The sequence below is a fragment of the Phascolarctos cinereus genome, unplaced genomic scaffold (genome assembly GCF_003287225.1).
Source record: "Phascolarctos cinereus isolate Bilbo 61053 unplaced genomic scaffold, phaCin_HiC Scaffold_3;HRSCAF=262, whole genome shotgun sequence".
NCBI lineage: Eukaryota > Metazoa > Chordata > Mammalia > Diprotodontia > Phascolarctidae > Phascolarctos > Phascolarctos cinereus.
The window spans coordinates 133,262,734-133,289,280 of record NW_027555736.1 but is presented as its reverse complement, the minus strand read 5'-3'; the positions used below and the strand labels follow the sequence as shown (position 1 = coordinate 133,289,280).

Genomic DNA, 26,547 nt, shown 5'->3' with positions numbered 1-26,547 from the left:
AAGATGATCTCCACATTTCCTAGAAATTGACCAAAAAAAGGCCAAATTTGGCAAGTTCAGTTTGGGTTCAGAACTACTATTCTCCTCCACAGAATTTTTGATAATTGAGTTTAATGGACTAATACTCTGTGGCCAGTTCTAAACTTTTACCTTTCAAGCAAATACTGATCCAGGGTAACTCAAATATTATATTTAGTATTGAATAAAAAATACTGGTCTTTTTAGAAAATTTAGGAGTATTAGGTTTGAAAAGTACTTCTATTTGGGGGGAGTGGAATTACAATGAAGTTTTCTAAATTGTCACAATCACAAAATGCAGCTGCCCCTCACCTCCCCAAATAAACTAGAAAAAAAAAATCTCAAGTGCAGCAAAAAATATGGAGGAAAATCAATAGAACCAATCACAAGGAAATTCTTATAGAAAAGTAACTTAAGAACTGCTCACCATTTCTTCTCTCCCATAACCAGAGTCTTTGCTTGTCCAGGGAAGCCTCCAAATCCTTGAGGCTTCTGCAGTTTTAGGCATCTTAATACCTTTTGAAGTTAAATCTTTGACTGTGCCTAAGGAGTGACAGGGAACACTATTCTGTGGTCATAGTGAGGCCGAAGAATGAAGCCAACCTTATGCTCAAGACGAGAGGAAGAAAAGAGGGCATCAGTAGAAGAGTGTGAAGCCCAAAGGAGACTTTGAAGGAGGAAGAGTATCTAGAACTGCTTAAGTATTTAAAGTAAACTGTTAGATAAGAGAAATAGAGAAAATGGAGAAGAGACCCAACTGAAAAGGTTTCTTCAAAGGAATTTCCTCTTAGCAGTGTGAAATGACCATCCCCTTCTTGACCAGGCCCCTGAGTATGCCTCGGGAGTGGTTAAAAAAAATGAATCTGAGAGCAGGGTGTGGAGCCTATAAGAATGGTACTTGGGACTATCTAAGTCTCTCTCAGGTAGTATCCCAATGGGTCACCTGACCTCTCATGCCTTAAGATCCACAGAACTCACCTACCCTACTTGCTCCAAGAAAACAAAGAACAAACAGTAAAAACTATAGGAAGGAAACAAGATAGGTCTTAGCTAAGTAAGGAAAAGTGCTAGTAAAAAGAATGTTACCAGAAAGAAAACCATAGAAACTAAAAGAGCCATTTCATTAAAAAAGCATTTCACAACAAAGAAATTAAGCTAAGAGACCCTGAAGAAGTTTTACAGGAATTTATTCAAGCCCCCCTGAGATGAAAATGGAGCCAACTATGAGAACCCGCAGAATGGTTCAGAAGAGTAATCAATTAAGAAATCAACAAGTCTAACAAGAGTGGAAAAAACTGTAGATTCCATGAAAAAGAGAACCAGAGTTGGAACACAAAAATGTAAAAGCAGAAAAAACTGACAAAATCAAAAGCCAAGAAGATTGGAAGAACACAAAAGAACTCTATAAAACAAGACAGAATTCAAAGGGTTCTAAGAGTCGCAGGTCTTACAGGAAAAACATCATGAAAAAGAAAAGCTGGTTACTATACTTTTGAAGAATCATACAGGACAATTACCACACATACACACCCCCCCAAATATTAGAAATTTTTGGAAAACCTAATTCCTTTACTAGTAAATCGATACTATAGGTGAAAGGATAATGCAGAATAACTAAAGTGGGGTTGGGAAACAAAAGTGAAACAAGGGAATGCAGGAAAAAAATGGGTTAGTACTAGGGGAAAGTGGAGGAAGCTGTTTCTCATTTTCCTTCTGCCTGTGAAAAGCTCAGAGGGGAAGAACAGACTATTATAGGGCACAGAGCAGATCACAAAAGGAGGTGGGTGCCACTAGAAGAAAAGGCATACTAGAAGAATTACAAATGAAAACCAGGAGAAAAAGGTTATTTAGGGGCTCTCAGCAATGAACTCTGCCTCAGTGATAGGGAGAAGATATTGGATACTTAATGAAGATAGCATGATATCAAATGAGACAAGTAACGAGGGAAAAGGCAAAGAACAGGACCCACTCTCCCAGACTAAGGTAAGAAATATTTATGAAGACAAAAGAAAATTAAATTACCAAATTAAAAAAAGGGAATAGTGTAAATTGACAAACAACAGAAAAGAAATAAAATTATCAGAAACCACTGTATCCAATTATATGCCAGAAAAACTAAGAATTCAAAATGGATAATTATTTACCAAAACACAAAATGCCCAAACTAACAAAACAAGCAATAAGGGTCTTCTTAATCCAATTTCAGGGAAAAGAGATATCTAGCAAGCTATAAGTTAACTGCCAAAGAAATAAACATGTTGAGCTTAATGGATTTAAAAGTGAATTCTATCAAATAATCTGAAGAACATAAAATGTATGCTAAAAATTATTCTCAAATATAGACACAAAACACTTTACCAAAGTCATTTTATGGGACCAAGATAGTCCTGATATCCAAACCAGGGAGAGACAAATCAGAGAGAGAACTCTAGACTGATTTCTTTTTCTAAAAATATAAATTTATTTATTTTCACTTTTCAACATTTAATTCCACAAGATTTTGAGTTTCAAATTTTCACGGCATTTTGCCCCTACCCCTACCTCAAGATGGCATGCATTCTGAATATCCCTTCCCCTAGTCTGCCCTCTCTTCTATTTCTCTCCCCGCTTCCCCTTCTATTTTCCTGTAGGGCAGGATAGACTTTTGTACCCCATTTCCTGTATTTCTTATTTCCCAGTTGCATGTGAAAACATTTTTTTTAAAACATGTGTTTTTAAAACTTTGAGTTTCAAATTTTTTCCCTTCCTCCCTCCCCATTCACCCTCATTGAAAAGGCAAGCAACTCAGTATAGGGTTATACATGTGCAGTTATGCAAAACACTTTCATAGTAGACATGTTGTGAAAAACTAACTCTATTTCCCTTAATCCTATCCTGCCCTCCCATTTATTCTGTTCTTTCTTTTGACCCTGTCCTTCCTCAGAAGTATTTGCTTCTGATTACCCTCTTTCCCAATCTGCCCTCCTCTCTATCATCCCCCTGCTCTCTTGTCCCCTTCTCCCCCTATTTTCCTGTAGGGTAAGACAGATTTCCATACCCAAGTGAATGTGGATGTTATTCTCTCCTTAAGCCAAATCCTATGAGAATAAGATTCCCTCATTCCCTCTCACCTTCCCCTGTTTCCCCTCCACTGTGAGAGACTTGTCTTTTCTGGGTTTTTTTGTGAGATAATTTACCCCATTCTACCTCTCCCTTTCTTCTCTGAGTATCATCCTCTCTCATCCCTTAATTTTATTCTCCAGATATGACCCCTTAATCTTCAATTCACCCTGTGCCCTCTATCTATCTATCTATATATACATACATACATATATTTTTTTTCCTTCAACTACCCTAATACTGACAAAGTTCTCATGAGTTACAAATATCATCTTTCCATGCAGGAATGTAAACAGTTCAATCATAATAAGTCTCTTATGATTTCTCTTTCCTGTTTACCTCTTCATGTTCCACTGGAGTCCTGTGTTTGAAAGTCAAATTTTCTATTCAGCTCTGGTCTTTTCATCAAGAATGCTTAAAAGTTCTCCATTTCATTGAATGACCATTTTTCCCTTGAAGGATTATACTCAGTTTTACTGGGTAGGTGATTCTTGGTTGTAATCCTATCTCCTTTGCCCTCCGGAATATTATATTTCATGCCTTGTGGTCCTTTAATGTAGAAGTTGCTAAATTTTGTGTTATCCTGATTGTGTTTCTACAATACTTGAATTGTTTCTTTCTGGCAGCTTGTAATATTTTCTCCTTGACCTGGGAACTCTGGAATTTGGCTATAATGTTCCTAGGAGTTTTCCTTTGGGGATCTCTTTCAGAAAGAGATCAGTGGATTCTTTCAATTTCTATTTTGCTCTCTGATTCTAAAATATCAGGGCTGTTTTCCTTGAAAGATGATGTCTAGGCTCTTTTTTTGATCATGGCTTTCACATAGTCCAATAATTTTTAAGTTCTCTCTCCTGGATCTATTTTCCAGGTCAGTTGTTTTTCCAATGAGATATTTCACATTGTCTTCTATTTTTTTTCATCTTTTGGATTTGTTTTACAGTGTCTTGATTTCTCATAAAGTCACTAGCTTCCAATTGCTCCATTCTAATTTTTAAGGAAGGTGGCACAGTAAAAGCAGTGACTTGCTTGAGCTCTCCCCCAAACCCCTCCAAATGGCTCTAAACAAATTCTAAAGCAGTAGAACTCACAAAAAGACAGAGTAAAACAAATTTCCAGCCAAAGACAGCCTGGATGTTTGATCAAAAAAGTATATCACACCAGGCAGGGAGAGGAACATAGCTTGGCATGGCCGCACAGGCCACAGCAAACCTGGAGCAGGCCTCACAGGACAGAATCGTGGACAACTGTTTTGGTTTCCAGACTTCTCAACCCACGAATGCCAAAGACAGCTTAGAAGGTCAGTGTGAAAAGTCTGTGTCTGCATTGACAGAGAGAGAGAAGTGAGGTGGTCTCAGCTCCAGTTCTGGAGCTTGGCCCCAGGGCAGTGGCTGCCTCCTGAGCTTCCAGCCCACAGACTGAGGGGGAATCAGTGGCTGATCAGAGGGATATTGTAGGGATCTCTCTGCTGGAGCAGAATTCTCTTGCTTTGCCTGTGCTTGGATCTCGTCATCTGGGTGGCAATCCTGGGGCGAGGAGGAGGAGCACTGGCATGGTGGAGCTTGTAGTGGCAGTGAAGAAAAAATCCTCACAGTTCCAAGACAGAAAAAAGTGCTAGTGGGCACTCATAGACCAGAACACAGGCCAGGAAATGAGTAAACACCTCGCCCCTTATCATACCACCTTGCAAGAACTAAAAGTTTACAGGTCCCTACAAGTATCTCTGAAAACAGCTGCATAAAACCCCTGAAGCTTGGGACAGTACATGCTCCATACTGGAGAGAGACTCCTACCTTAACAAAGGGTTTATAACTCAAGTAATTGGCTGGAATCATGAGCAAGCAGCTCAAGAATCAGACTATATTATTTTACTTTGGTGACAAAGAAGAACAAAATATACAACCAGAACAAGAAAACAAAGTCAAAGCTCCTACATCCAAAGCCTCCAAGAAAAATATGAATCAGTCCCAGCCCTTGGAAGAGTTCAAAAAGGATTTTGAGAAGTAAGTAAGAGAAGTAGAGGAAAAATTGAGAGTGATGCTAAAGGAGATCCAAACAAATACTGAAGAAAACAACACCTTAAAAAATAGCCTAACCCAAATGGCAAAAGAGGTCCAAAAAGTCAATGAGAAGAATGCCCTAAAAAAGAAAAATTGGCCAAATGGAAAAGGAAGTCTGAAAGCTAACTGAATAAAATACTTCCTTAAAAATTAGAATGGAGAAACTGGAAGCTAGTGACAATTTAAGAAACAAAGGCTCTGTAACACTAATCCAAAAGAATGAAAAAATAGAAGAGAATGTGAAATATCTCATTGGAAAAACAACTGACCTGGAAAATAGATCCAGGAGAGAGAACTTAAAAATTATTGAACTATCTGAAAGCCATGATCAAAAAAAGAGCCTAGACATCATCTTTCAAGAAATTATCAAGGAAAATTGTCCTGATATTTTAGAACCAGAGGGCAAAAATAGAAATTGAAAGAATCCACTGATCACCTCCTGAAAAAGATCCCCAAGGGAAAACTCCTAGAAATATTGTAGCCAAATTCCAGAATTCCCAGGTCAAGGAGAAAATATTGCAAGCAGCCAGAAAGAAACAATTCAAGTACTGTGGAAACACAATCAGGATAACACAGGATTTATCAGCTTCTACGTTAAGGGACCACAGGGCATGGAGTATGATATTCCAGAGAGCAAAGGAGCTAGGACTACAACCAAGAATCACCTACCCAGCAAAACTAAGTATAATTCTTCAGGGTAAAAAAATGGTAATTCAATGAAATAGGGAACTTTCAAATACAAGATTCAAGTGAAACATGGAAGAGGTAAACAAGAAAGATAAATCATAAGAGACTTATTATGGTTGAACTGTTTACATTCCTGCAGAGAAAGATGATATTTGTAACTCATGAGTCCTTTGTCAGTATTAGGGTAGTAGGAGGGGAAAAAATTATATGTACGTATACATAGATAGAGGGCACAGGGTGAGTTGAAGATTAAGGGGTGATTATCTGGAAAAGAAAATGAAGGGGTGAGGAAGGATTATACTGGGAGAAGGAGAAAGGGAGAAGTAGAATGGGGTAAATTATCTCACATGAAACAGACAAGAAAAGGCTTTTACACTGGAGGGGAAATGGAGGAAGGTGAGAGGGAATGAGTGAATCTTATTGTCATAGGATTTGGCTTAAGGAGGGAATAACATACACGATGGGGTATGGAAACCTATCTTATCCTAGAGGAAAATAAGGGGGGAAGGGGACAAGAGAGCAGGGGGTTGATACAGGGGAGGGCAGATTGGGGGAGGGGATAATCAAAAGCAAACACTGCTGAGGAGGGACAGGGTCAAAAGAGAGAATAGAATAAATGGGGGGTAGGATAGGATGAAGGGAAATACACTTACAGGACTACTATGGAAGTGTTTTGCATTACTACACATATATAACCTGTATTGAGATGCTTGCCTTTTCAATGAGGGTGGGTGGGGAGGGAGGAAGGGAGAAAATTTGTAACCCAAAGTTTTAAAAACATATTTTAAAAATGAAAAAAAAATTTATTTTGATAACTTAAGAAAAATTAAAAAATAAAAACATAAGTATAAAAGGGCCCTTCCTTAATATGAGTAAAAGCATATATCTAAAAGCAAGAGCTAGAATTTTTTGCAAAGCAGAAATATTGTTAACAAACAGTGGATAAGGTCAGAATGTCACCCACTTCCTGCTATTTGACATAGTTCTGAGAATGCTAGTGAAAGCCATAGGATAAGAACTTAAAAATTAAAGGCATAAGCATCTTCCGAAAAGAAACAAAATAATCACTATATACAGATTACATTATGGTATATGTAAAAAACCCAGAGAATCAGGGAAGAAATTAATTAAAACAACAGTTTCAGGAAAGTTGTACCTTCTCTCTGTACGACTTAGGCAAATCACTTACCTTATCTGGAAAACGAGATTATTGAATAAATGGCTTCTAAGTTCCCTTCAAGAGTGAAATCTATGGTCTATGATTCTAAAATGGATGTACAGAAATCATTAATATTTCTGTATAGTACTAACAAAAGCTAAGAAATTCAGGAAAACATGAATGGAGGCCCAGTAAAATAAGGAGAAGAAGAGAGTTAAAAATTAAATTACCAAAATAAAAAATGAATACTGTAAATTAACAGAGAACAATATGTAATGACTACAATATGACTACAAAAGAACAATATCTGACTACAAAAATGTAAGCGAAAAAGAAGCCAGATTTAGTAACTAAAAAAAAAATGAAGAATGGTCCTGCAACTCAGATAATGAAACGTTATTTTTTTTCTCACAGTAGTGAGGCAGGGAACTTTATACAGTGTCAGAATATTGTATACATTGTCAGATGTTTTTGTCTAATTATTTTTCTTTTGCAAGGAAAAGTTAAATCTGGATGGAGGGCTGAAAGGGTGTTTCCCAGAAATGAGTGTGATGGTTTGGGTTTGTTGTGGGTTTTTTAGTAGTGTTTACTGATTTTTTTTTTATTTTGAATTCAAAATTCTATCCCTCCCTCCCAGCCTCTACAACCCACTAAAAAGGCAAACAAAATATCAATTAATTGTACATGTGAAATCATGCAAAACATATTTCCATATTAGTTATATCACAATAAAAAAATTAAGTGAGAAAATTATACTTCAATTTGCAGTTTTATCAGTTCTCTCTCTAAAGATGGATAGAATTTTTTCATCATGATTCACTTGAAATTATCTCAGATCATTATATAGATCAGAATAGCTAAGTCTGTCACAGTTAATCATTATTATAACATTACTGTTGCTGTGTACAATGATGTTCCAGTTTTTTTCAACTTCACTTTCTATCAGTTCATGTAAGTCTTGCCATTTTTTTAAACTATCCCCCTCATCATTGCTTATAGCACAAACTTCATCACAATCATATGCTGTAACTTATTCAACTATCCTCCAATTGATGGGCATCCCTTCAGTTTCCAATTCTTTACCACAACAAAAAGAGCTGTTTTAAATATTTTTATTTTCCCTTTTCTTTTATCTCTTTGGGACAGAGACCAAATAGTGGTATTACCAAGTCAAAGGGTATGCATAGTTTTCTAGCCCTTTCTGTATAGTTTCAAATTTTTCTCCAGAAATGGTTGGACCAATTCACAACTGTACCAAAAGTTTATTAGTGTACCTATTTTTCCTCATCCCCTCCAGCATTTGTCATTTATGATAGGTTTGAGGTAGTACCTCAGAGTTGTTTTAATTTGCATTTCTCTACCATAGTGATTTAGAGCACTTTTCAAATGACTGTGGAAGGCTTTGACTTCTGAAAGCTGCCTGTTCATATCCTTTGACCATTTAGAAATTGGGGAATGGCTCTTATTTTTAGTCTCAGTTCTCTATAGATTTGAGAATTCAGGCCTTTCTAGAGAAACTTGCTGTAAAACCTTTTTATATTACTCCATTCTCTACCTTTTAGCAAAACATTTTCCCTGATTACCTCTTTTAGTTAGGTATATTTTTGCTTTTTCTTTGTTTGAAATCATGACTGCAACTACTGCCTCTTTTTTGTTTGTTTGTTTCACCTGAAACATAATAGATTCTGCTCTAACCCTTTATTTTAACTGTGTGTATGTTTTTCTGTTTTGAGTATAACTCCTGTAAAACAGAGAGGGAGAGGGAGACAGAGAGAGAGAGCTAGCTGGATTCTGGTTTCTAATCCATTCAGCTATCCACTTCTGCTTTGTGAGTGAGCTCAGTCCATTCATGTTACTGTGGTTTTTTTCTCCATTCTATTTTCTTCTTTTTGTTCTTCTCTCTCTCCTTTTTTTATCCTATCCCTCCTCAAAAAAAGATCCTGACCACTACATCTTTTGATCTGCCTTCCCTTTTGTCATCCCCTTCCCCTATATCTCTTAATCCCTTCTCTTCCTTCTCTATTGGGTAAAATACATTTCTATACCTAATTGATTATATGTGTGTGTGTGTGTGTGTGTGTGTGTGTGTGTGTATATATTCTTCCCTCTTTGAGCCAATTCTGATGAAAGTAAGGTTCAAGCATTTCCCACCACCCCCTCCCATTTTCCCCTTTTATCCAAAAGGTCTTCCTTTCAAGCCTCTTTTATATGAGAAAATTTTACCCATTCCAGCTCTCCCTTCCCCCTTCTCCCAGTGCATCCTTCTTTCTCATCCCTTCATTTTTTTAGATCATCTCAATATAATCAACTTAAACTTATGCCCTCTATCTATGTAGACTTCTAACTGCCTTAATAAAGATAATAAAATTCTTAGGTGTTACATGTATTATCTTCCCATGTAGGAATGTAAACAGTTTAACTTTATCTAGTCTCATGAGTACTCTTTCATGTTTACCTTTTTATGCTTCTCTTGAGTCTTGTGTTTGAATGTTTAAATTTTCTATTCATCTCTGACCTTTTCATCAAAAATACTTGAAAGTCCTCTATTTCATTAAATATCCATCTCCCCCCTAAGTGATTATATTCCATTTTGCTGGGTAAATTAATATTGGTTGTAACCCTATCTCCTTTGCCCTCTGGAACATCATATTCCAAGCCCTCTGCCCCTTTAATATGGATGGTGTTAAATCTTGTGTGATTCTGACTGTGGCACCACAGCATTTGAATTGTTTCTTTCTGGCTACTTGTAGTATTTTCTCCTTGACCTAGGAACTCTAGAATTTGGCTCTGATATTCCTGGGTGTTTTTATTTTGGGATCTCTTTTAGGTGATTGGTGGATTCTTTCTATTTCTTTTTTTCCTTCTGGATCCAGGATATTAGTACCATTTTTCTTGAAATATGATGTTTAGGCTTTGTCTTTGATTATAGCTTTCAGGTAGCCCAATAATTCTTAAATTATCTCTCCTCAATCTATTTTCCAGGTCAATTGTTTTTCCAGTGAGATAGTTCACATTTTCTTCTTTTTTTTTCATTCTTTTGACTTTGTTTTATTGTTTCTTGATGTCTCATGGAATCATTAGCTTCCATTTGCCCAGTTCTAATTTTTAAGGAATTATTTTCTTCAGCAAGCTTTTGTACTTCTTTCTCCATTTGGCCAATTCTGGTTTTCAGTATTTCTGTAGTTATTTTAACCAAGCTGATAATTCTCTTTTCATAATGTTCTTGCATCACTCTCATTACTTTCCCCAATTTTTCCTCTTTCTTTTAATCTCTTTCTTTAACTCTTTCAGGAATTCTTGTTGGCCTTGAGTCCAATTAGCATTTTTTGAGGCTTTGTTTATAGCTGTTTTCACATTGTTGTCTTCTTCTGAGTTTGTTCTCGATCTTCCTTGCCATAGTAGTAGCTTTTTAATGGTCAAGTTCTTTTTTTGTTGTTTGTTCTTTTTCAGAATATTTCTTAACTCTGAACTTTGTTAAAATTGGGTTCTGCTCACCTGGTGGTAGGAAAGCACTGTCCCAAGCATCAGGCTTTTTGAGCTGCTCTTTTCAGAGCTATTTCATGGGTTCTGCAAATTTTTAGTGCCTCCAATGTGGTATTATCCTGGAAAAGGTGTGGTCACTTTTCTCCTGGTCTGTGCTCTGGTCTTCACTCAGGAGGGGCCTCTGCTTCCCTGCAGCTGCAAGTGCTAGTACTCCTCTTGACCCTGGAACTGTGACCAGGTCCCTTGCTCTCCTGAAGCCATAAGCACTAGTGTTTCTCTTTGCCTTGGAACTGCAATGGGAACACCTGCTCCCTTGTGGTCAATCACCTGTGTTCCTCTCTGCCCTGGAACTATGACCCAGAATTGTGTATGAGTAATAGAGTTGCCAATTACTGCCAGCTGCAGTGAGTACCAGTGAAAGGGCCCCTATAATCTCTCTGACCAGTTGTCTGACCCCCTTACCATGTCTGGGCTGAGAGTTGCTGAATCTTCTGCTTCTGCTGCTGTTGTGGCTGCTTCCAATGCCCAAGGCTGATGCTCCTGGCATGCTCCAGGCTGGCTCTCATCCTGGTGTCAAAATTCTCTCTTTCTGACTTCCTAAGATTGTCTTAGGCTGGAAAAAAATTCTCACTCTGACCTTTTGTTGACTCTACCCCTCCAAAATTTGATTTGAGGAGTTATTTTAATGTTGTTTGGAGGATAATGTTAAGATATTTCAGCATGGTTGCTGCCTATATTCTGTCATTTTCCTTTTCCATTTTTCAATGAGTATAATTTTTTTTTGGGGGGGGGGATGAGGCAGTTGGAGTTAAGTGACTTGCCCAGGGTCACACAGCTAGTTTCTGGTCTGGGACCAGATTTGAACTCAGGTCCTTCTGACTCCAAGGGAAGTATTCTATCCACTGTGCCACCTAGCTGTCCCAAGTGTGATGTTCTTTAAACCTATAAAACATGTTACAAAATAGAGTGAAGAAGCAAAGAGAAAAAATAATGGAAATTGATTTCATCTTCTTGCTTAAGGATCCATGGGGTAAAGCTGACTAGATGTCTGTCACCCCACCTAAATGAAAAGTATGCAATATGGTTCTTGCCCAAAAAAGGCAGGGGATGAATGGGGTCCTTAAACGTTTTTTGCACTTCACTTTAATTACTTTGCCCCTGTTTTTTCTTGGCATCATCACATAGGAAGCTACATTACTCCGCCATTTTGACATAATGGTTACCAGTTCTATTAACTTGACCAGGCAAGCTGATCCATGTTTGGGTATCAATCACAGGGTTTAGGAAATAACTATTAACACAAGACTAACTTGTGGTTGCAGAATAAAACAAAGTTTATTTCAAAGATGTTCAGAAACAGGTGGCAATCAGCCATCCTTAGCTAGGGAGCTAAGGAGTATTAACACTGCACATTTTATTTTAGCCTCAAGATTCCCATAGTTCATCATAGGTTTCCTAACTCTGGGGTATCCTACCCTTTCCTTGAATGAATTCAAAGTATTTTTCCTAGGGAAAAGGTTTTTATACCCATCAGGGCTAACTAGAAAAATATTTACATTAGAGTTTTCATTAAGGCTTATTCCCATAAGATAGAAGAATACAGATGAGCCTTTGGTCCTTTTTAGGAACTTACTTTCACTCTTTCAAGATGAAAGCACAAGGTTTCTGCAAAAAAAAAAAAAAAAGAAAAAGTTTGGGTTGAGGAGAGGAGAAGCAAGGGTAAGGAGAAATGGATTCCAGAGAAACAAAAATGTAACTACAGAAGCAAAATTTAAGACCTGCAACATGGGTCTACCATGCAAAAGGTAAAGAGAGTCAATACAGGATTTGGGCCTTCTGAGCCACCATCTTCCACACTAATCCCACACGAAATGAAGACAGTTTACCAATGGTCTATTTATGCATTTTCAAGTAAGGTCAATCCAAGATTCCTAGGTGCTGCCATATGGCAGGCAACATCTGGAGAAGGGGAGGAGGTGTTAACTGTTGGCTCACAAATTTGCTGTTTCTACCATTCCTTTGTTATCATGTTATTTTGGCAACAAATCCAATTTAGACTAGCCTCTACGTCAATGATTTTCTTCTCAGTAGAATGATTTCCAAATCCATGGCTTCCAAGTCACTACTTATTTTCACATTTTTAAGTGAACTTACAATCTTATATGAAGCACTTTCTTCATTACCTTCTCGAGGGGAAAGGAAACCAGCACTAACTTTAGAAGCCTTGTAAGTGCAAGTTAGTGATATTTGATCCTTCTTGGAAAATGTTAATCCTATTAAGTGATCAAAAGCATCAACTGTTTCAATCCATCCTTTAGCTATCAGGACAATCTCAACTGCTTCTATATACCCTCATTTCCCTCCAAGTAGAAATATAAATGAAGCCAATGACAGTTTTATCTTCTCTTTCTATGCCCTCCCCTTCCCACACATTCACCAAACATAATGTTTTTCATATATAACACCAGCTGGTTGTCATAGCCCTTTCTTCCCAATCCCACACAAGAGGTGGTGAGGGGCTGGTGATTGTATACATGAAGAAGAGGAGAATAGGAAGTAGTGGCCATGTGAATGGTGAGAGGCATTGGGGAGGCAGAAACAAGATTTAGCAACTTGTTTGATAAGCCAGGTGACTCGAGATTGAGGAGCCATGGACAACACCAAGGGAGCATATATGGGTAACCAGAAGAATGGTGGTGCCTTAAACACACATAAAGGAATTTCAGAGAGGACTGGGCCTCGGAGTAAAAATCATGAATTGTTTTGGACATCGTGAGTTTGAGATACCCCTGGGAAATCCAGTTAGAAATGTTCGTTAGGCAGTTTGTGATAAATGACTATAGCTCTGGGGATGATTGGCTTAGAAGGGGTATGTAGATCTGAGATAAGTGCAACATTGGTACCCTCATATTGTTAGAAGAATTAGGAGAAACGATATTAGGTCGACTCCCTATGGAGGATCTATAAAGGACATGAAAAAGAGTTGTACAGAATGAGGAAGTGGGGATTGCTTTCCTTCTACAGTCACAGGTGTTGGTAAACTTATATTGGCCATGAGGACAGAGTATGTTGAGTGAAAAGTAAGCTTCATTTCAGCCCTTGTACAAATGATCCTCATAATTTAAGCTGGTTTAAGACTGTTATATTCTACATCCATAGACCTCTGCAAATGAACATGTGGCAGTGTTTTTTCATGTCTCCTTCAGAACCAAGCTTGTTTCTTTATAACTTTGCAACATTTATTTCTATTGTTTTGTGGTTGTTCTTTCTATTTATATTGTTGTAATCATGATTTATATTGTTTTCCTTGTTTTACTCACTTAATCCTATATCAGTTCATGTAAATCTCTTCATGTTTGAGTTCATCATTTATTACAGCATACTAATATTGCATTCCAGCCATGTGCCACAAGTCATTTAGCCATTCCCCACTTTATTTATCTTCTTTGCTCTCACAAAAGGATGGTGCAATATTTTGGCATACATATAGAGCATGTCTTTTTGTCAATGTCAAGGGAGTGTATGCCCAGCAGTGGACTCTCTGGGTCAAAGGGTATGGACATTTTAGTCATTTTACTAAATTAATCTTAATTAAAATATTTAGTAAACTCAGGTGTTAGGGAATACCTTGCTAGCATATGGCTTTTGTTACATCGTACACATATCACCTTAGGAGAAGCAGGTTCCAGTCCTGGCTCTCACATTTATTAGCTGTGTGAAATTGAATAAGTCATTGAACTTTGGTTTTCTCATCTATAAAATGTGCATCAGCTTGCATCACATGAGTGTTGAGCAGAAAGCCTCTTGTAAAGCACTGTAGAAATATGAGTAGTTGCTGTTATTTAGATGATCACTCTCACAAATGCCAATGAAGAGGTCCATTCTGCTAGCAGGGCAGAATGGCATAGGTTCACACAAACACGTTATTCCTCTCTTCTCTTTATCCAGGAATTCATATCATTAGTAAGACTATAACACACTGACCAACTGCAGGAAACACCTTGACAGACGTTACTTGAGTTTCACTTATACAAAAAAGTCTCATCTAGGTCGTTCTCAACCAAAATATCACATCTGGCTGTTTGGGGTACCTTTTAATTGTCTTCATATTCCGGCTGTACAAGTGGTAGATCTAGAGTGGAAAGTACAAACAGCTGTGACTGTTCTCTAGGGTAAATGCAAATAACATCTGTCAGATGCCAGTCATATAGGACTGAACTGATAGTGCTAAGGCGTATTTATAAAGTTAGAATCATGAGGTACGGGTAAAGTGCCTGACAATCATATGAAAATCAATCTAATACTGTTTGTTAAATGTCTGTGGCTATTGTGAAACAATTGCATAGGGTCAATCTCAAAAAGGACTTACTTTTCTGGAGCTCAAAGAGAGGAGTGCAGAAATAGTTCCTATTCATAGTTCCAGTAGGGTATATTAGAGAAGAATTGGCAGAGATTAGCCCAGTTAGTGAGCACAGCCATAAATAGGTTTAACATATATCTACAAATGTTTTTGGCTATGTCCTATCCTTTATGAGGTTATGGGCAGCAAGGATGAGGGAAATTATAAAGGATTAAAAGTTCCTTTACTGGAAGTCAGGAAGCAGCGATGGGAGGATTCCTTTCCATCATGTCATACTATGTAAAACCCCTCCTCTTCACAAGAGTAAAGGCACTTCACTACATAACTGTGAAATGACAATACTTATTATTATTAATGATGATGATGATAACCTGATATCTGAAAGGCCAAGGAGATTTTTTTTCTAGGAAGGTACTGAGTAAATGGTGGTTATGGAAAATAAAACTATCTCAAGGGGATAAATTTAACTCCTAAAATTTTTAAATTATTTTTATAGAAGAGACTATAACATGCAGAGCCATAAAATTAAATTTTCTGTCTTCCAATGCCCCATTTTACACATATCCTCATCCAAGAAATCTAATTTTTCATGCTTTGGGACAGATTTGCTATTGTAACAGATTACAAAATACCAACTCTCTGGTTCTCCAAATCTGTAGTATGAGTAGAAATAAATTTCTCTTCCTATTCACCTTCCTGAATGCTGCCTTTTGTATCCAAAGTTCTAGTTAATTAAATTCATATACATGCATACACACACACACACACACACACATACACACACATATATATTTGGCTAGGCAATGGGGTTAAATGACTTGCCCAGGGTCACACAGCTAGTAAGTGTTATGTGTCAGAGGCCGGATTTGAACTCAGGTCCTCCTGAATCCAGGGCCAGTACTCTATCCACTGCGCCACCTAGCTGCCTCTTAAATTCATATTTTTAAAATTTGTCTCAACAGCCTGAAATTATTTACAAAACAGAACAAGATTAAATTTAATGGTTATAAATATAAGTTCTTGTCACATAGATTCAAAAAGTCAACTGTACAAATACAGAACATAGAGGATACATCTTGACCACAAGTCACGTAGAGGAAATAAATCTGCAGATATCTTAGTTAACCACAAAATTGTAAATGTCTGGTAATGGCTGCTAAACAAAATGTAATCTTAGACTATATTAATAGAAGTATATCTGCAATATTAAAGGTAATACTGTCATACTATATACTGATCACATCATAGATATAATACTGTACTCTACTCTGGGTACCAAAGTTTAAGAGGAACTTAGCAATTATGTCATATAAGAAACAACTGAGGGGACAGCTAGGTGGTATAGTGGATGGAGTACCGGCCCTGGAGTCAGGAGGACCTGAGTTCAAATCCAGCCTCAGACACATAGCACTCACTAACTGTGTGACTCTGGGCAAGTCACTTAACCCCAATTGCCTCACCCAAAAAAAAAAAAGAAAGAAAGAATTGATATTATTTCTGCTATGACTAATAAAGCATTGGATTTGGAACCAAAATACATTTCTTCTACAATGTAAAATGTTAGGGTTTTTCAAAAAATTCCAGAATTTGAAAATTAGGGAAAATAAGCTTTTATGAATATATAGTCTTAGAGAAAGATAATATGGGGGCATCTAGGTGGCACAGTGGGTAGAGCACCGGCCTTGAAGTCAGGAGGACCTGAGTTCAAATCCGGCCTCAGATCAAACACTTGACACCCACTAGCTGTGTGATCCTGGGCAAGTCACTTAACCCCAATTGCCTTAAAAAAAAGAAAGAAAGAAAGAAAGATAATATGGCTCCAGAAAGTCTTCAAAGTGATGGATCTTCACTTTTCAATTTATCTTTCAGGTTCTCATTTCTATATGAGCTTAATTAGGCAAGTCATATCACCTCCTTGGGAAGGGCCTTAGTTTCCTTCCCTGTAAAATGAAGGAACTAGACTAGACAGCCTCTAAGATGACTTAGAGCTCTAAAATTCTATGATTCTAAGTACTTTTTTTTTTCAATTTTTGTTTCAAGAAACATTCTTCTTTTCACTTCTTGGCTATTCTAAGAGCTTTGTTTATTGCTTTAGCAGCTCCAGGCTCTGAAGGTCTCTTGATACTATACAGTGCTGTCTTACTGTTTCCCTTTCAATGTCTTGCATATTAACCTGTATTAGATGCTTTCTTTTTTCTTTGCCCTCCATTATTGCTCACCATGCTGTTTTTATCTACTTCCAAAATGCTTTGCTTTGTACAATTTAAGCACAAAGTATCTGACTTATCATCCTTTGACTTCTTCAAGAGTTTTCATTTACTCAGTGCCTCATTTTTTGGCAAGGCACGTTACTAGGCATAGTTTTCCATTTTCCACAAGTGGATTAGACTTTATGTAATTTAAAGTAATTTGAAATATAAATATCTGGAGGGTTTAGTGGACTGCAAGCTCAATATAAGACATGATAGCCAAAAAAAACTAATGCTCTGGAGAGCTGTATTAAGAGAAGCAAAAAAGTACAGAATAAAGAAAATGATAATTCTGCTATACTCTGCTCTACTAAGAACATATCTAGAGTACTGTGTTCAGTTCTAGGTGCCATTTTTTAAGGAAGGACATTGATAAGCTAAAGACTATTATGGAAAGGATCACTAGGATGGTGAAGAACCTTGTCACCACACCTCCCAAGGTTCAGTTGAAGGAACTCAAATGTTTAGCCTAGAGAAAAATATTTTTTTTAAAATAATCTAGTAGGGTGGGGAGGCATATAATTTCTGCTATGAAATTATTGATTTCATAGCAATCAAATATTTGAAGGATTATCATATGGAAGAGGTGTTAGCTATCTTCTTTTGGAAGAGGACAGAACAAGGAACACTGGGGAGAAGTTACAGAGAGGCAGTTATAAACTTGCTGACTTGTAGAGATGTCTAGAAGTAGACTGAATTGCCTGGGCCCTCCTTGCTCAAGTCTTCACACAAAGGTGAGATGATTGCTTTTTAGGTATATTGTGGAGGGCATTCCTCTGTAGGAATGGATTTGACTAGAAAGCCTGTGAGGCCCCTTCTAATCCATATTTTGGGATCTGCAGACAAAGGAACTATGGGCAATACCAAAAAATAGAAAACCTGGGGAAGGGAAAGCACTTAATGTCTGTCTATTCAAGGGCTGTCATATGAAGCAGAGAGTAAATTTATTCTGTACTGACCAAGAGGAGAAGCAATGTGGCATCCTCAAAGCCAGGAAGTTCTAGGTTCAAATTCTCCCTCTGACACCTACTGGCCATGTGACCATGGTCAAGTCATTTGAAGATGCCAACCTATATTATTAGTAGAGGGGAGATCCACATGCATTCATTCCCTGAAATAATCCAAACACAGGTCCATTTCTTCTCCCACATGATCTAAGACAGAAATAGGTGGAAGTTATAGGACAGCAGATTTTGGCTCAATTTGAAGAAAATGTGATTATAGTTAGAACTGTCCAAGCATAAAATGGGTTGCCTTGCAAACTACGGAGTTCCTCTTCATCAGAAATATTGAAGCACATGGCCATCTGTCAAGAAGTTAGGAAGGGGATTCCTGCATTAGTCAGGAGCTTTGGACTAGAAGGCCTATATAAACACGCTAAATTCAGTGTGTTTGCCTCACCAAGTTGCATATTCCTAGTTCTCCTCATCCACCTCCATCCTTCCACATCCTCCAAAATTTATAAGAGATGATAACAAAACTTAGCTTGTGGGAATGTTAGCGAAGTGAGAAAATTAATAAAATTCTAGATTAAAGATCTGATAATTCAGCCTCACCAAGGCCTGCATCCAAAGATGACTCTAAAGGTTGATCTGCATTTACTATATCCACTCTCCCATGCTTCTTTCAATACCATTTGGAAGGACCCCGGAGCAAACTTTACAGTCTGCAATCTCTCATGTTATCTTTTTCTCTGTGCAGGTGGATGACAGGGCATTGGAGTACCTGCTCAGCAACCTGTGAGAAAGGAATTCAGCACCGGGAGGTGACTTGTGTTTATCAGTTGCAGAATGGTACCTATGTTAACACCCGAGACCTCTACTGCCTCAGCCACAAACCAACAGCAGTTCAAAGTTGTGAAGGCCGTGACTGTCTTTCTATCTGGGAGGCATCAGAGTGGTCAAAGGTAGGTCCTTGACTCCTTATTTAAAGTAACAAACCTAGCTAGCTATGTCTTGTAAACAAGATGTCCTGATTGAATTAAAAAGTGGGCATAAATCTGGACAGATCTTAATCTGCTATTTGGCAGTCTAGCCTATACCCAATATATAAATCCCATCACCCTTTATTCTCCTTGTTCTTCACCCCATGTCATGTAATTGCTGTTACTGTTCAGTCATTTCAACTGTGTCCAACTCTTAGAGACTTCATTTGGGGTTTTCTTGGCAAAGATAGTGGAGTGGTTTTGCCATTTCCTTCACCAGCTCATTTTATAGGAGAGAAAACTGAGGCAAACAGGGTTCAGTGACTACTGCTAGCACATATCTGAGGCTGGATTTGAACTCTGGTCTTCCTGACTCCTGGTCTGGCACTCTGTCCACTACACCACCTGGATGTGTCCCTGTATCATACACAGAATCAATAAAGTAGAGATTTTCCAGACTAAATGAATAATTACTCCTTTGCCATTGGAAGAGGATCTTTAATTTAACTTTATAGACTGTTTCTTTATACAAACTTAAAACAAATGGTTTTAGGAACAAGGAACTGTGTAAAGAATCTTAGGCAAGTCTTAAATGCTGAAAATTATGCCAATTCAACTTAAAACTTTCCTCAGGCTTCATCCCTCATGACAGTGCTTTAAAATCTGCCATCTCACTATTGAAGACAATGTGGTAAGGAACTTGAAAGACATTATCAGTTTCTGAAAGCGATTCGTAAGCAACCCAAGAGTAGCATCCCAAGAGTACCATCCAAGTCTAAAGATACTCTCCAAAGTCCCATTCCTTGAGTCAATGGAGAGGAGTGACGTCAAGATACAAACTAAAGAATCTAATACTGCATTCTATGTACTTTCTGCGAACTCAATAAATGTAGCCTGAATGTCCAGAAAACTATTCTAACTTGTATGTAATAATATTAAAAGAAACTTTTTTTTCCAGGATAGCAGGTTTCTTTTTATTATTTTAAATCTACTTAATTCTTCATCCTTCTCTTCCTTCATCATCTTTACTGCTATCAAGTAGGCTTTAAAATAATCTGGTGCCCATAGTGCTGGTACTATATTATTATATAGTAATGATATTATTATGTATTATGCTACATAGTTGTTTGTACCTTGTCTCCCCCATGATTAGCACCATGCCTGGGAAATATTAAGTGCTTAATAAGTGGTTATTGACTGATTAAAAAGGAAGGAGCCTGTGAATTAAAAATTTGGAGTTTTAGTCCAGCTTCTGGAACCTTGGGAAAATTACTGTAGTCTGTTTGGGGCTCAGTTTCCTCATGTATAAAATGAAAGTGCTGAACTGAAATAAAGGCTCTTGACCTGGGGGGAAAGAAGGGGGGTCTGTGAAGCTGGTTTTTAATATAATTGGTTTCTGTTTAAACTTATTTTCTTTTATGCATTTAAAGACATTTTTCTGAAAAGAGGTTTCATCAGTTCACTGAAAGAGTTCATGAAAGAAACTCTGAAGAGGTTCTCTCAAGGCCCTTCTAGCTCAGATATCTGAGACTATTTTTTTTTATTGCAAAAGGTTTGACCCTTGCTTTTGATATCTGAGATATTAGGAAAATTTATGTTTGATTCCTGTTTTCCTTATGTATATAAACTCTTGTAGAGAATCACTCTGAGAAAATTGGTTTAGGAGATTTTGCTTATGTCCTATGGTACTATTTTTATATTGCAGCAAGTTGAAGTTAGAAGGGTCAGCTTTTCAGTGTGTAAGTCAGAACTACAAATTGTATGGCTATAAAAAAAAATCCTGGAAAGAGATCAATTATGTCTTAAATTTAAGCCCTGAATACTGATTCTGGAAATGCCATTTTATCATTGGTTATATTGTATTCAAAAGCCACACTTTACATTAATGATTTTGATTTTTTGGCTACCAAACAAAAAAATAGTTGAATAAAGTGCAAACTCTACTTCTCCATCAAAAGCACTTTTTTTTTCAAAAAAAGCTAAATCCAAGACAGTCTTTAGTGTGGAAAATATTTTTAAGGTTCCTTTTTGTTTTTTGCCAAACAGTTGGAATTATTTTGGATAAAAAAAGTACTCAGCCCATTTTTAATGAACGAAAGGACAGAGAAGAACTTGCAAAAGGTGACCCTTTTCTGACTGTTCAGGGGATGAGTTTGAGGCTAAAGCAAAACTTTTCCAGTGTGCGATATTCTTATTCTGTTGCATGAATATATTCCTGAGTTACCGTTTAAGTTAAATGTAACTCATCATGATATTTTAGGAAAAGGAATGAAGTAGAACATTTGGTTCTGTTGCTTTATATGTTTGGTTTTGCAAACTCAATATCCTCCTAGAATCTAGGAGAACATTATTCTGAAATATAAGTTGTGCCATCATCAGCTAAGTCTGTAGTCCAAACAGTCTACTTATGTCTCTTTTTTTTTTTACTGAAAATCTAGCTGCTCATCATCAAAAAAAAAGGTAGATATATGCAAGCATACATAAAGAACACTACATTTGAAAATAGTTAACAATTACAGTTGATTTAAATCAGCATTTAGGTGCAATTTGGTGCCTCTCTCACTAATGTTTATTTCATTCACAGTTTGGTCTAACCCTGCTTACATAAAAGTTTGTTGTGAATTCTTTCTTCTAACTCCCCCTTCACTTTTGGACAAAAAACATAGATTTTTACTTCACGAGGCCTTTTCGCAGCCAGTGGCTTTAACTCTCTCCTACCGACAGTGTCAGGTTGATTTTTAGTAGACCTGAGCTGATGATGCTTAGCTTTCTTTCTACTTCACTTTCCCAATCTCTCTCTTTCTCTAAGCCCATACAAGAAAAAAAAAGAGAAGAGACAATAATTCCTCTCTAGTGTCCTATTCATAAGGTATAAGAAAACAGAAGAAAAATAATCATAGTGTTTCTGTTTATAAGCGGTGTAATCCTGCGTGATGGCCTATCAGAAGAAGCCTCTGACTGCCTCTTTATGGTATTTTTTACTTATTAAAAGCCCACAGTTAAAAAGCACTTTAAAGGTTTACAAAGCTCTTCCCTCATAGCCCAGGGAGGGTGGTGGTACAAGTACCCTCATTTCACAGCTGAAAAACTGTCCACAGTCACACAGCCCATAAATGTCAGAGTGGGGATTTATTGAATCTAACTGGTCTAAGATTCTCCGCCCTTCTCATACCTTTTTGATTACACCTTCTTTAGCTCAGTCTAGGGAGAGCTAGTAATTTTCATTCTGTGGTCTTTTTAACCACCGGCACAGGTACCAAATCAAGCACACACCTGACGTCTGACACGTTTGTCTTTACGAGCGTCTCAGCTTATTACAGAAACTTTTCTAAAAATGCTGGAATGTCAGAACAAGCCATCTTTAATCAACATTGTTACCTATCACATCACTCTGCCTCTCTCCGTCTTAACCCTTCTCAGCCTATTTTTCATCTTCACCTGTACCTCCAATCCCTCAGTACTCTCCCAGTACATCACCTTTCTCCAGTTCATATTCTTTTCTTCCTAGCCTTCACCCTCTGGTTAACCAGTTTAACTCTACACTGTCCTCTATTCTCAAAACACTTGCCCCCCCCCTTTGGTCAGTGTTTGCACTTTGACAAACTGGAACCCTGAATCACTCCAATCATCCAGAAACATTGCTCCTACTCACCAGCTGCTGAATAGAACTAGGGGATGTCATGTCATCAAACTGAAGGATCCTCTATAAATTTATATGCACCATCTCAACTGGGCATTCATCATGGCAAGCCAATTCTTCTACTACTACCTAATCAATCTCTGTCACTCACCACAGAGGTTCCAAACCTTCTCTTCTCAAGCCTACCACATCACCCCTTTCCCCACCCTTTCGGCTGAGAACTGCAACTCATTATTTAATGAGAAAATACAGACCGTTCTTCATGAGCTCATTTTCTCACCCTTTTCTACATCTCAACATCTCTTGATAGCTTTTGATATCCCTTGATAGATATTTTCCCCTCCTTTATTTCAATCTCTGATGAAGAGATCTCCCTTGCTCTTGCCAAGCTCCTGCGTTTTAACCTTGATCCTGTCCTCTCCTCTCTTCTCTTGAAGGTTACTCCCACAATGATCCCCTCTCTCCAATATTAATTCAGCCTCTCCCTTTCTATTAGTTCCTTCTATGATGCATTAAAATTCCTCACTAGACCATACAATCCCCTCAAGCTATCATCCAATATCTTTGCTCAGTTTCACAACCAAACTACTAGAAAAAGCTATCTATACTCCTTGCCTCCATTTCCTCTTCTCTTACTCACTCCTCAATTCTCTGGAATCTGGCTTTTGACCTCATCATTCAATTGAATATATTCTCTTCAAAGTTGCTAATGGTTTCTTAATTGCCAAATCTGATGACCTTTTCTCAGTCTTCAACATCTTTGTGCTCTCTGCAGTATTTGACACCAAACTGCCTTCTGCTCCTGGCTACTCTCCCTCTTCTGCATTTTCACGATGTCTCTCCCCCCCCTTCTCTCTTCTCTTCTTCCTCCTCCTCCTCCCACATCTCTGACCATTTCTCAGTCTCTTGCTGGTTCACCATCTATATCACGCCCCCTAATTGTGAATGTACCCCAAGACTCAGTCCTGTACTCTCTTCTCTTCACTTAGTGATTTCACTAGCTCCCATGAATCTAATCATCACTATATAAATGACTCTGATATATGGAAATAGATATAGAGACAGATCCCTAGTATTTCTCCTATATAGCTGTGTAGCGCCAACTGCCTATTAGACATTCTAAACAATGTCCCACAGGCATTTCAAACTCACCATGTCCAAATTAGAACTCATTATCTTTCCCCTCAAACCCAGCCTTCTACCAAACTTCCCTATTTTTATTTCTATTCTTTGCCCAACCATCCCTCTTATTACTTAGACTTGCAACCTCAGTATTATCCTATAATCTCTATCAGGGGTGGGGAACCTGCAGCCTCAAGGCCACCTGTGGCCTTCTGGGTCCTTGGGTGTGGATTTTTCACTGAATCCAAGTTTTAAAGAACAAATCATTTTATTAATGGGATTTGGTTCTGTGAAGTTTGGATTCAGTCAAAGGGCTACAGTTGAGGATCTAGAGGGCCACATGCGGCCTCAAGGTCACAGGTTCCCCACACCTGCTCCATTCTTTTCCTCCCATATCCAACAGGTTGCTAAGTTTTGTCATTTTTACGTCCACAGCAGCTCTCTGTGACTACTACCATAATCCAAGTCCTTATCATCTCTTGCCTGAACTACAACAGTCTCTCTTAATTGATCTCCTTGCCTCAAAGCTCACCCCACTCCAATCCATCCTTCTTATACTTGCTAAAGTGAAGATCTGATCACGTCCCTCCCTATTTAATAGACTCTAATGGATCCCTATTGCCTTTAAGGATCAACTATAAGTACCTTTGTTTAGCTTTTAAAGCCCTCCCAACCTGACTCCCGCCTTATAATAGAACTCCCTTTCTTGTACTCTGTGGCTGAATCATATGTAATCTTCCTGCTGTTCCCCACACGTGACATGCCACCTCTTTCCTCTCTGCCTTATGTACCTTAAATGTATTCTCATCTCCTCTGTGCTTCTTAGAATTGCTTTTTTTCCTTCAAAACTCACTTCAAAGACCTTCTATATAAAATCTGTATTGATCCTTCTCATTGCTGGTACCCTACCCAACAAAACAATATATTTATTTTGTACATATTTTGGATATGGCATGCTTATAGATGTTGTTTCCATGGCTCCACCTAATAGAATATAAGCTCCAGAAAGGAAAACAGCTGTTTCACTTTTAATTCTGTATCCCATCAACTAGCACACTGTATAGCACAGAAATACCCACTGATTAATTTAGAAGAAACAACTGCACTTTCAAAACAGAGGCAGAAGATGATTTCTCCAGAAAACAATTTTTAAAAACCCAAATAAGTCTGCAGGTAAAATTTTGATTACAAAAAAGCTCCTACTTCCTATGGAATTGTTCTATATACCTGGAGCCTAGCTTCCATATAAATTTCCCAGTAAATATAGCAGTTTTATAGATTTTTGCTCTTGTTTTATTTTTTTCCTCATTTATATGTAAAAAATTTTTAATTCATTTTTGTTAAATTGTAAGTTCCAATTTCTTTCCCTTCCTCCCACTTTGAGAAGGCAAGCAATTTGATATGAATTATATATTCGTAGTCATGCAAAACATATTTCTATATTAGCCATGTTGCAAGAGAAAACACAGACCAAAAATAAATAAATAAAAACAAAGTTAAAAAAAGGTATGCTTTGATCTGCAGACTCCGTAAGTTCTTTCTCTGGAGGTGGATAGCATTTTTCATCATAAGTCCTTTGTAAAATTGCCTTGGATCATTGTATTGCTGAAAATAGCTAAGTCATTCACAGCTGATCATCCTTACAATATTGCTGTTACTATGTACAATATTCTCCTGCTCACTTCACTTTGCATCAGTTCATATAAGTCTTCCTAGGTATTTCTGAAAGCCTCCCACTCATGATTTCTTAAAGCATAATAGAATTCATCATAATCATATGCCACAACTTGTTCATCGATTTCCCAGTTGATGGATATCCCCTAAATTTCCAGTTCTTTCCCACCACAAAAAGAGTTGCTATAAATATTTTTGTACATATAGTTCCTTTTACTTTGATCTCTTTGGGATACAGATCTAGTAATGATATTTCTGGTTCAGTAGGTATGCACACTTTTATAGCCCTCTGGACATAGTTCCAAATTGCTCTCCAGAATAGGTGGATCAGTTCACAACTCCAACAGTGCGTGAGTGTCCCAATTTTTCCACATACCCAATAGAATTTGTCATTTTCCTTTTCTGTCATATTAACCAATCTGATAGCTGTGTGGTGGTATCTCAGAGTTATTTTAGTTTGCATTTTTCTAATCAGTAGTGATTTACAGCATTTTTATATAACTATAGGTAAAGTTGATTTCTTTGTCTGAAAATTGCCTAGTCATATCCTTTGACCCTTTACAAATGAGGAATAACTCATATTCTTATAAATTTAACTCAGTTCCCTACATATTTGAGAAATGAGGACTTTATCAGGGAAACTTGCTGTAAAAAAAAATGTTTTCTCCAGTTTCCTTCTTTCCTTCTAATATTGGTTTCATTGGTTTTGTTTGTGCAAAAACTTTTTAATATAATATAATCAAAATTATTCATATTACATCCCATAATGCTCTCTGTCTCTTGTTTGGTCATACATTCTTTCCTTATCCTTAGATGAGAGGTAAAATTTTCCATGCTTTCATCACCCTTTTTGTCTAAATCATGTACCCATTTTGACCTGATCTTGATATACAGCGTGAGATGCTAGTCTATGCTTAGTTTCTGCTAAACTGCTTTCCAGTTTCCCAGCAATTTTCATCAAATGGTGAGTTATTACCACAAAAGCTTGGATCTTTAGGTTTATCAAACACTAACTTATTATGGTCATTTGCTACTGTGTCTTATGTACCTAATCTATTCCACTGAGCCACCACAC

General features: G+C 37.5%; 1 protein-coding gene across 1 annotated transcript in view; it reads left to right on the top strand.

Annotated features, from left to right (window-relative positions):
* Window positions 1-26,547, top strand: part of ADAMTS17 (ADAM metallopeptidase with thrombospondin type 1 motif 17) — a 485,504-nt gene that overhangs the window by 419,819 nt on the left and 39,138 nt on the right. The window contains exon 20 of the mRNA XM_020963836.2: window positions 18,814-19,018. Within this exon, the coding sequence (XP_020819495.1) occupies window positions 18,814-19,018 (205 nt within the window). The remainder of the gene's footprint in view (window positions 1-18,813; window positions 19,019-26,547) is intronic.